This window comes from Podospora bellae-mahoneyi (assembly GCF_035222275.1).
Source record: "Podospora bellae-mahoneyi strain CBS 112042 chromosome 1 map unlocalized CBS112042p_1, whole genome shotgun sequence".
Taxonomy (NCBI): domain Eukaryota; kingdom Fungi; phylum Ascomycota; class Sordariomycetes; order Sordariales; family Podosporaceae; genus Podospora; species Podospora bellae-mahoneyi.
In genome coordinates this window covers 113,255-124,478 of record NW_026946359.1, presented here as the reverse complement: position 1 = coordinate 124,478, position 11,224 = coordinate 113,255, and the positions used below count along the sequence as shown (strand labels likewise).

Genomic DNA, 11,224 nt, shown 5'->3' with positions numbered 1-11,224 from the left:
TTCCAGCGGTAGCGCCTTCTCCCAGGAAACGATTCTAAACAAACAGCAGGAGCTAGCATCCCCTTACTGTCACATTTTGACTATCAACGTTTCTCCCATCTTCAACCACCGAGACACTTTCGGTACCGACATCAATCCAAGACACACTGACCCAAGATCAAACATCATGTGCAACCCTCCAAGACATCAATCAACCACTTCCACATCCAGCTCTCCAGGGATAGGACCCGGAGTGGGGACCGGCACCATCACAGCGGCCGTTCGAGCCCTCATTCCTGCACATCCAGTCTGCACCGAAGCTCTCGCGGTCGCCAAATCCATCCTGCCAGCTTCCATCCTGTATCACAGTCTCAGAGTGTATTTCTACGCTACGGCCTTTATGCGTCTTTTTGACGATCTCCTTCCACCAGACGTACATTATGCCCCTTCGATCCGATCGACCATGGCCAGCGAATATGACAATCCCACACCTAGTTGCACACCGCGAGCAGCACCCCATGTCTTGTTTGTAGCCTGTATCCTCCACGACATTGGCACTGCCTCGACCTACAACGACGTTCCAGAGAGATTCGAGGTTGTCTCGGCGGATGTTGCTGAAAACCTACTCCGAGCACACGGCATCCCCGAGAAGGAGGTCCGAGACGCGTGGCTCGCCATGTCGTTGCATACCTCTCCGGGGATCGCAGAGCGGCTGGGAGGGACGGTCCGAGCCCTTCGATTGGGCGTCAGGGCAGATTTTGGAAGCTACCCGCTACCGCCGCCGGAATTAATCGACACCTGGGCTGATGTGATACGCTGGCAGTTACCAAGGCTCGAAATTGAAAAGGAACTGGGAGATGCAGTCTGTGAACAGGGCATCCAGAATCCTCAGAAAGCTCCGGGAGGAAGCTGGCCAGGTGATCTGGTGAGGGCAAAGAGGGATAACCCAGAGTGGGAAGGGGTGAATCGGGGATTCTGATGGTGGTGGTGGTGAGGCATTTACGCAACATCTGGAATGTGATCGGATATAGGTTCACAGCAATTTATGACTGAATCAATATCATGGTGCGGTATCATTCTCGAAGCTTGTGGACCAAGACAATCCGTACGACTTTCGAAGCCCTGTCTTGGTGTATAACGGACTACCTATGACCACAGCCTCGCGCGCCCAAGAACTATCACCCACCACAAACCGCCTCTTTGTTGTCGATGCTACTACTACCTGCGGCAACACAACCTCAGATCACAAGACTTCCCCGCGTTACCGACTGGTCGGGTTCGGTGGGACATTACCGCTAGACCTTGATTCAGCACGAGTGAGTTTTGCCCCAGACACAATCCTGCTGATCACTTGTCCTGTGTGAGTTGTAATGAGTTTGGCCTGGCGGGTGGTGCAAGATAGTAGGGGTGGTAATACGCCATGGTCATCATTGCCCTGTTTCGGCCGTCGACCCGACATTCTCATGACATCGTCAAGTCGTCATTAATATATAACTTGGGCGTGGCTGTCTTGCCCCAAAGAACCATGCATTCATTAGCCCACCACCACAAGACTTTACACTGCAGTCAACACGATGTATTCACTACTATTTCTAGCATTCTTGCCTTTGGGGGTGCTCTCCTCACCCCGCACTACACTGGGGAATCTCGACTTCCCTGACCCTTCCGTCACGTTTGACCCAGCAACCTCCAAGTGGTACGCCTTTGCCACCTCCGGGAACACGAACAATGTTCAAGTGGCCTGGTCCCCTTCCTTTCCGTCCTTCACCTCCGCCGACGCCAGATGGACACTCCTCAACAAGATTGACCTCTTGCCCACCCCGGGCGACTGGGTGAACGACACGCTCCCGCTAATCTGGGCACCGGACGTCCACTTCATCCCCCAAACCAAAACCTACGTGATGTACTACTCGGGCCGCCTCTCGGGCTCGCCATACCACTGCATCGGCGTGGCGGTCTCCAAAACCTCCATCTTGGGTCCTTACGCCCCCCACCCTCACCCCTTTGCCTGCCCGGACCACGACGGCGGAGCGATTGACTCGTCTGGGTTTTTCGACGCCGAAACTAACAGGCGGTATGTAATCTACAAGGTCGACGGCAGCGCCAAAGGAAAGGGGGGGCCGTGCGGCAACGGGGACAAGCCTGGGTTTCCCACGCCGTTTGTACTCCAAGAGGTGGACGTCAGCGATGGGTTCACGCCTGTTGGTCCGGCGACGACGGTGTTGGATAGGATACCCGAGATTGATGGGCCGTTGATCGAGGCGCCGAATTTGGTCAAGACGAAGCGGGGGAGGTACGTTTTGTTTTATAGCTCGCATTGTTACAATACGGTGGATTATGATGTTAGGTATGCGGTGGCGGAGAATATCAAGGGGCCGTGGGTGAGGATGGGGGAGTTGATTGGGCGGGCGACGCAGGATTATGGGTTTGTGGCTCCAGGGGGGGCGAGTGCGGTTCAGGGAGGGGAGGGGGGGATGGTGTTTCATGCGAATTGCGAGGCGGGGAGGTGCATGTATGAGACTAGTTGGGGGGTTGGGGAGAAGGGGGAGGTGGTGTTGAGTGATGCGTGAGAGGTGCTTGTGGGTAAAGGTGTTGGGCTTCGTTGTGAATGCTTCCTTGTACCTTAAGCTTTTGGCGCTTGCTTTTATTCGTTGTTGTTTTATCACTTGGATAGTTTCTGATGTTGTAACCTACCAATTTCATGCTTCTTTTTGAAAATGATCATCGCCTAGAAAGACTATCTGCGCCCTGATTTCGTGTGAGGTCAATCGTATCCACTCTGCCAAGGAGGTTACCAACAGTAGGACATTACACGACATAGATGATGATGATCAGGGAAATTATATGATATCTGTGCTTAGGCAATCCGCTGTCAAGTCTGTGGCCATCAAATGACTTGATTTTTTCGTCATCTGCAGGCATGTCCTCCTCTGCTTCCGAAGAATTGGAGGGCAGCAATTCTCTCAACTTTGTCCATATTTCATCGTCTAGTCCAGGATTTTCCCGTACGTTGCCGTCGGCCAGTTGCCAAAGAAACTGCGCAAGTTCTGACAGCTTATCGGGATGGTACAGCTCCTGCCCCTGTGTATCTCCTGATTCCTCTTGTTGTGGCTGCAGCGTAAACAACCGTCGCAAGCCATCAGCAATTTCTGCGCTCAGAGGTGATGGTGTTTCGTCCGCATGAATGTACATCCAGACTGTCATTTCCAGGGAAATCCAATGGAGATTTCGGAAGACATACTGCCAAAAATTGAGGAAGATTTCTCTCCCTATCTTTTACATTCACACCCCTCAGTCTCCAATAACCCTGAAGCATGTAAGCGCTGACAGAAAACAAAAATCGAAAATGAAATGGGCGGTAAAAGATATAGGTACTTCGGTACATCGAGCTCGTTTTTCAGGCTCTCAGGCGGAATGATCATGAAGCATATTTTATTTTATATATCTGGACATTTACCACTCCGATGTCTGAAGCCGAAATCATGATCATCTGTGTGCCATCGTAAGGAATGCGTTTTGCTGAGGATCCAGCTGAACGACTGGATTACACCGCTTGGGCACCAACACCAGCAAAATGCCTGATGTGCAGGGTTGGCGATTTGGGCAGGACAGCGCCTCGACCCTTGGAGACAGCAACAACAACCACCTTTGAGCTGCAACAATCGAACCAACCGAGATTCACGCTATGTATCTCAACAATTACTCGCGGTAGGTAATTCTTATCTATATCTGAGAGCTTATCCTTATTTCAGCTACTGATCTGTTAAGCCTACTAGTTTCGTCCATCCCCCGGCCCACCTGCTCGCCTTTCCCGCTGTCGGACAGTCATACGAGTAGCTATGAGAGCTAAGCTCGAAGGCTTTGGACAATGAGCCTTTTGGAACGCAATAATACTGGCGATTTCTGTCTAACGCCGGACCTCTCCATCGATAAAATTCCATTGTATGCGATACTCTCACATATATGGGGTGACGGAGAGGTTCTCTTTAGGGATATAACGGACAGTATATACAAAAGTAAGGTAGGTTATGCTAAGATCAGGTTTTACGGAGATCAAGTAGGACGCGACAGGCTAAAATTCTGCTAGGTCGACGCATACTATATCGATAAATCCGATAATACCGAACTTTAGTACGCCTTTAACTCTATAGTTTAGTAGTACCGCAATATAGCTAAATACTATATTCATCTCACAGACGTCTTAACCTACCAGCAGCACGCTAACGGTGACCCTTACTAGGAATTAACTTTTCAAAAATCTAGGTAGTTTATTCGTGGATAGATGTTACGCCCCAAGCGTAATAACCCCGTGTAGGAACCACTGGATGGTTCCCGAGGTGCTGGGACACCTCAGCCAATTATTGGGCCAGAGACAGAAAAGGGTTCTGGTCAACCAAGCTGAATAGGATCTCATGGAAGCTAAACTGACGTAACCCGTTCAGCTGAACATGGATACAAGGTACAAAGATACTTCAGAAACATATGTAGATAGCTTCACATAAATAGGGGCGAGCGCAGGGCGCTCCCTGTGTCGAGGAATCTGATTCCTCACGCAAGCAATTCAAGTTCATTTGTCTACAATCTACTCTCAGTAGCTCTTTGTTAGAACAACCTGTTGTTGACAGTGAACCCCCATGTCTGAGACGCGTTCCACAACCTTCGATCGTCCTGTCATATTCACCTCTGGCGTACTGCCTTGCAGTCTGTATCCAACTCCCGGTGCAGGTTGTAACAATAGACTATCACGACTTGACACTTAGTGGGGCGCAGGGCGCTCCACGGACCAATCATTAGCACAGGGACAAGGTCCAATCAGAACAGGATCATTGGGATCGAGGATCGATCCAGAAGAGTCAACCCCAAAAGGGATAGTATCGATAGGATCGATGGTCGAGTCCATCGATCCAGGACAGTGCCAGGCTTGGCACTGGGCCTATATATACAGAGGAACTAGCTAGTGTAGATAGACAGTCCCGTAATATACTATACAAGTCACAATCGTTAATATCTAGACTATTATAATCGAGACAAGCCATTGTTATATACTACTTAGCTATACCGAGTTACCAAGCCTTGTCGCTGACATGCGCTGATTAATTTAATACTGGAGATGGCTTGTTGAAAATTATCCTCTTCAAATCTACGCTTCAGCACTTGTGTTCGGGCTCTCCGTAGTGGCCCAGTCAAAGACATTACCTTTCCAGTCGTAACAACCCAGCCTGACGTCCTTCAAGAAATTTCGGAAAAGATAACCTTCTCCAACGCTCTCGGGCTTGTCCATCACATTAAACATGATAAACCCCTCGTTGATCAAGGACTTGTCGTAGCCCCCGAGAACCATTTTGCTGGGAAGCTTCCATTCAGGCCTCCCCATGTAGAGCCCAAAAGAACTGCTGAGAAGTCGACCAGCATCCTTCAGTTGTTGAACAATGCTTCGGGTACCTGGCTCGCTGGACGGTCCAAGAGCTAGTATATCACCGGATGTGAAGCGGATGGTGATCTCAGGTTCCAGGTACAGGGTTGACTCAATCAGGGCAATGATCGGGACCTGGGCGTGGAAAAGTTCGGCATTGTTCGGCCCAATGGCAGCACTTGGAATGGACATGGTCCAGTTCGGCAGTTTGGAGCCACCGTGACACGGACAATTGAAGGAAGATGGTTTTAAGATCAAAGACCTATTGACCCTGTAGGCATCCGAGAGCTCCTCTTTGAAAAGCAGATTTGAACACCAGATCTCGGAAATGTTGGTCCATGGAGATGGCCAAATGGGCACGACGCTCTGTTCCTTTGGGAGACCGGACAAATCATGCGTTCCTGAAAGAACCGAGAGCGCTGCCCATGGGCCCTTGGTGTGTTCAAGGTATCTTGGGGCGTCAGAAAAGTTCCGTTGGCCCGTCCAATGAAGTTTTGTCGCCTTACCATTGCTGTCGGTCGTTTGTTGACAATGTACTGACTGAGCAAAAACAGGCAGGGCTACTGGAATTACCTCTGGGCTGTGGTAAAGCGTCTTGTAATGCATTGCCCCAAGGCACGATTGGAGGAGAAGGTGATGTGTAGGACAGACGCGTCTGACACGTGAGAGGGGTGGCACAACTCTCTTGACGACTGCTTCAACGCTTAGAACCCGCATCTCATGACTGCGCCTCACTAACGCCGAGCTCACATATCGCTGCCAATCACTTGTCCTCGCAAGCAGCGGTTTTGATCCGCAACCGCTTGGCATCGCTACCCAATACTGGGAATAACTTACTAGCAAAAAGGCCATGCGTCAACTGCGGTACCTCGGTCCTTGTTCTGTGTGCTCCAAGCCTCACACCATGTTCAGCCATTGTATATTTTCCATGAAGTGTAACAATATCTCGGATTGAGGTGGGAAGGTAAGTACCTAGGTTGTAGCCGATAAATGATAACAAAACATGCAACATAAAGTTCAGGGGATGTAGTCGGCTAGGTCACAACCTGAACGCGTGCGATGGGTAAAGGAGTGATAACGAGATATCTACAGTCAAATTATCCTATAATAAACTCACAAGACATATACAACATGAAAATATTCCCTTCCCATTAGCACCTTAAGGCCTATACGGCGGAGGCGACTCATTCTGATCCCTCTCTTTATACGTCGGTGGCCTGGGCAATCCTGGCGATACAGCATCACTAACATCATGAGCAGGCCCCTGTGTCGTCACTGTGGAGTTTGATCCCCCAAGTTCAACACCAGCTCCCGCATCACCGCCATCTCGCCTCGCTATTTTCCGCCATCGTCTTTTAATTGTTGTGCCAAATACTAACCAAAACACCAGGAGGGCACCGATCGTAGCCCCCACCGCAAGCCCAATCGTTTCACCACGCTCTAGCGAAGAGGTCTGTGACGACTCCGGGCCCGGCGAGCTAGGTGGTGTCCCCTGATCTGGCCTGCGGTCCTCAAGAACTTTCCCATAACTCGCCCAGGTCTGATAATAATCCTCGGCATTTCTATAGAGGAAATTCGGGTTTCCAGAAATATATTCGTTACCTAGTTTAATTACGGTTAACTCGCTTAGGAGATCGGGATTAGGACCTATTCCTTGAGCCAGGTATATTAGGTTTTGGTCGTAGTTGACGCCGAGAAAAGCCGCCTGGAGGAACGCGCGGCTAAGTTTCTAGTAACCCTCCGTTGGAGTGATTAACCGGCACGGCCAAAATCGTCGCCGTTATACTCCGCTTTATACGAGGGGGGGCTTAATATAGAAATCGAGAAGATGGAAGGGGACTTTAATAGTAATTGTTTAACTGGGTGGGAAATCGTCCTGTTCGGGGTAATAGTCGCGGCTAGATCGTAATATAAAGCTTATATAGGCTAATAAGTTAATAAGGCGGCGATAGTAGTAGTTAAAACCCTGGGATATTTCGTTAACCTAAAACCAGAGTTTTAGCCCGTCGTCCTAGTGCACGGGCAGATACTTGGCGGCCTTCTTATAAGTGCCAGGTAGAAGATATAGGAAAGGAAATATCGGGTTAAGCACCACTATAATATTATCCCTAAGGTTGTTACGTTGGTCTCCTTGTCTTCGTGCGATGCTGTTTATGCTGGTAGGGATCGGTGCTAAAACGGACTTTGTCTTTCCTTAAAATGTCTTATCTTTTAGAAAGGGTCCGCTCCCTCTTTCCCACCTAAGCGAGACGTCTATTAAGTAGATCCGAGGCAGATAGCGTTGCTATAACGCAAATTCGAAAGCGTTAATATCTTCTATAAGATTAAACGTGGCTACTTCGCCCATTATACGAGTAGCATCGTATCCTCCCAATGTAAAGCTACCGCTTTAGTTCTACTTCGGACTCCCTATATATAATCCGAACGAGTTACTATCCATAACGCCAAAGTCCTTAAGCTAAGTAATAATACTCTTTGAGCCTGGTTTATCGGGAGGTGCGAGAGCTAGTGTACCCTCTATATCGTCCTTCATAAGGGACCATCCTTCCATTACTGGAAAGCTGATACTGGCGTACTGAATTGTAGCTACAGGAGCCTTAACGTGGAAGAACCTGACCGAGTTGCCCGTAATGTCTGGGATGGATATGTCCTAGTCCGGTACCCAGTCTCCGGTACGGATTATCCTGCTTTCCTCGAAATAAGACGACGATATAGTCAGTCGACTGTACCTTCCCGTTAAGAAGGTTATTTGCGCTTCTGGGGCCACGTTAAAGCTTCTCTATATAACCTCGGATATGTTCGTCCATGGCGATAGCCAGAGAGTAGAAATAGTTATCGCATTAATTATAGTAGTCGATTTATGTCTATTTATTACTCCAGGCAAGGCTTGCTACGGCCTATTAGGACCAAAGGTCCCGAGCGTAAGCGGATCTCCTGGGGAGGTCTGGTCGGTTATTTATTATAGCTTTAGCATTTTTATTATAGGTTGTGTATTAATGTCTTAATAAGTTGTGACTTAGGTTAATACTAAAAAGAAAAGAAAAATAGCTTATAGATAGTATCGATTAGACATTTTATAGTAATTACCGTGCCCAAAGGTATAATAGGTTAAAGGTAATAATACTATATAGGATAAACGCGAAACTACGTCTAATACGTAAGCGGCGCAGCTCTCTTTTATCACCAGAATTATCGGTGCTCTAAAAACTCAGGTACCCTATTACTGCGCCTCACAAATACGTAGCGCTACCGTGTTACTACGAATCACCTAAGCTCCTAAGGAATTCTGATAGTGGTCCGTAGTAGTTTAGTATATTAGCCTAACCAAGATTGGTGTGTGGGGATAACTTAATCTGCCCAAAACCCGTCCAAAAACCCCCCCAAATGTGGCTAATAGTAGAAGTATTGTTTTAAATAAGTTCCATGCAGCCTTGGAAGAGGCTCTGGCAACCCCTAAATTACCAATCCCCTAAACGATAATATTACCTTTAGCCCCAACTTTAAAGATAGTAGATAGGATACCAGTAGATACTATAAAGGATATAAATTTGATTAATTAATCGGACGATAATCGAAGTAAAGTAAAAGTAGTGTCCTCTCCACGAGGGTACATAATAATCGTGACACACTCTGTCCGGTCCGCAACGACTATTAATAATAGTAATAACAACGAGAACATAAGGGGTATATCGATCCAAACGGAAAATAAAATACTGTGGAAAAAAAAGCCGCTCCTAACTCTTATTAACCGCGCTTATGTCTGAGAATAATCCAAACTGTGTGTTTTAAGCGCAACCACAATAAAAATATGTGTCAACGAAGAGAAGAAAAACACACAAGGGAAATTGACAAAAGCAATAAAAAAAACATCGCTCCCATCCTGCACTGAAGAATCCCTGGCAGCTCGGCCATCAAGCATGCCTGTAACTTAAACCACGTGGCATCCCATAATTTTTTTTTCCTCAACCCAAAAGGCTCAATTATCTCAATCATTTACCAGGCCTCCTTCAGCTTTGCCGGCGGCGGCCCAGGCTCACTGTGCTGCACACTCCTCGCATCCTCACTGACATCAAACTCGGTCAGCACGACGATGCCCTTTTGCCCTTCGCACTCTTTGTGCATGTGGGTTGTGCCGCCGCCCGAGACTTCCGTCTTCATTTCTGCATCTTGATCTCGTTGACGATTCGCTCCTCGCTCTCGGTGAAGGTGACGTTGGTCAGGATGTTGGAACTGTTGCCGTTGCCGCGGCGGAACTGCGAGTGCGAGTTGGAGCCGCCACCGCCGCCGCCGCCGATGGGGCGGAACCCGTCCGGGATCTTATACTTGTTGTCGGTGGTGCGCTGCGAAGAGGAGCCGAAGAGGGGCTTGAGCCAGGACTTGAAGAGGGGGAAGACCATGGGGATGTTGGTGGTGATGACAGCTACGAAGGCCTCGCGGGTGCCCCGGGTGCCGGCGAGTTCGGCGCCGTTGATGTCGTCTTGTGGACGGGAGCGTTAGTTCAGCATTTGGGGAGGATAGGGGAAATTAGGGGTTTGCTTGCAGTTACGACGAAGATGTTCTTCAGGGTGGCGCAGACAAGGAGGAAGATACCGGCGCTCAGGACGAGGGTGGAACCGATTTTTTCGACAAGGCGAAGCCTGGAACCCCAGAGAAGCGGGAGGGGAATGACGATGAGGTAGATATCAGATGCGATATTCGCGGCGAAGGAAGACCAGACGATAAGGCCGGCCTCGGCGGGTTGGCAGCTATTGCCCGGGTTGGGGCTAATCTGCCAGTACTTGTGGAAGGGAATGCAGCCAGTGAAGACTGCCACCACGGAGGCGAGCCATCCTGCGATGATGAGGGCGAAGCCAACGTGGACACGCATGCGGTAACGACGACCAAGACCGTTCTAAGATTGAGTCAGCTTCTGTTGGAGCCTAGGACAGGTGGAAAACGCAAACATACCGTCAGATCTCCAAACTTCCCATGTTTCGAGTTCGTGGCAAAGCCGACTTCTTGAATGTGGCTGCTGCCATCAAGCGATTTTGCCCATCTGGGCCAACGCCCGTTTGAGCAGTGAGTTAGGCGATGCAGTGGCGCGCAACCTTGAACGAGGAGAGGCTCTGCTTCGTGAACGTGCACGAACAAATGGAGCACCTTGTGCACCGTCCAAACCCAAGACCACCAACGACAACGGTTCAGCATTCAACATCGAACTTCACTCACGTGCTCGGTGGCTTATTGAGAAGACGAACGAGGGCGCAAGTTCTGAAACCACGTCTGGTCCCACGGATACCTCAATCCAACAGATCTCGCCTCTGACGTTAGATGCGACATCACCTTCATTGACGGTGATGAACGTGTCCCACGGTCCTCTCGAAACTAGTGCCGTAGCCACGGGAAGCTTCCATGCTCCAATAGCCTCAGGCATTGGACAACTCAGTGCGGGCATGTTTGCTATTGCCGGCGCCGATCAAGTTGAGGCACTTGCTGGTGACTTCGTGGCGGTTAACGACAGCTTGATATTCGATTCGTGGGATGCCACGTTTGCGCAGATGATCGACTATGCTTTCGCTAGCAACTTGGACCCTGGGAATCCCTTTGGGTCGTGTGAGTACATGGGCTTTGCATAGAAGAGGAAAGAATAAATGACATTGAAATTTTGAATCGGTGGCACACTGCAGTTTTTACCAAGCGATATTATTTTTTCCGATATTCATCAACATCGGATGGCACGTTGCCACTCGGCTCTGCCCCCAAGAGCAAAAAAGACAACAAACATCAAAAGACTAAAACATACAACACCGGGGATTCCCCAGTGGTCACCCACCTGAGTACTAGTCCGGCGGT

The 11,224-nt window shown here is 49.2% G+C and overlaps 4 protein-coding genes across 4 annotated transcripts; 2 read left to right on the top strand and 2 right to left on the bottom strand.

Moving 5' to 3' along the window:
* Positions 1 to 166: 166 nt before the first annotated feature.
* On the top strand, positions 167 to 958 carry QC761_101060 (uncharacterized protein; the record flags this gene model as incomplete). Its single annotated transcript, XM_062873348.1, has 1 exon — positions 167 to 958. One exon carries the CDS (start codon positions 167 to 169, stop codon positions 956 to 958), a length of 792 nt encoding a protein of 263 aa, XP_062736358.1.
* A 595-nt stretch (positions 959 to 1,553) lies between these two features.
* QC761_101050 (uncharacterized protein) lies at positions 1,554 to 2,549 on the top strand (the record flags this gene model as incomplete). The annotated part of the gene is made up of 1 exon (XM_062873347.1): positions 1,554 to 2,549. The coding sequence occupies one exon, from the start codon at positions 1,554 to 1,556 to the stop codon at positions 2,547 to 2,549; it is 996 nt and encodes a 331-aa protein (XP_062736357.1).
* Positions 2,550 to 5,119: 2,570 nt separating this feature from the next.
* On the bottom strand, positions 5,120 to 5,998 carry QC761_311597 (uncharacterized protein; the record flags this gene model as incomplete). The annotated part of the gene is made up of 1 exon (XM_062878281.1): positions 5,120 to 5,998. The coding sequence occupies one exon, from the start codon at positions 5,996 to 5,998 to the stop codon at positions 5,120 to 5,122; it is 879 nt and encodes a 292-aa protein (XP_062736356.1).
* A 3,548-nt stretch (positions 5,999 to 9,546) lies between these two features.
* QC761_0000350 (uncharacterized protein) lies at positions 9,547 to 10,826 on the bottom strand (the record flags this gene model as incomplete). Its single annotated transcript, XM_062871719.1, has 6 exons — positions 9,547 to 9,870; positions 9,939 to 10,283; positions 10,340 to 10,427; positions 10,480 to 10,522; positions 10,601 to 10,692; positions 10,744 to 10,826. The coding sequence occupies 6 exons, from the start codon at positions 10,824 to 10,826 to the stop codon at positions 9,547 to 9,549; spliced, it is 975 nt and encodes a 324-aa protein (XP_062736355.1).
* Between the last annotated feature and the right edge of the window lie 398 nt (positions 10,827 to 11,224).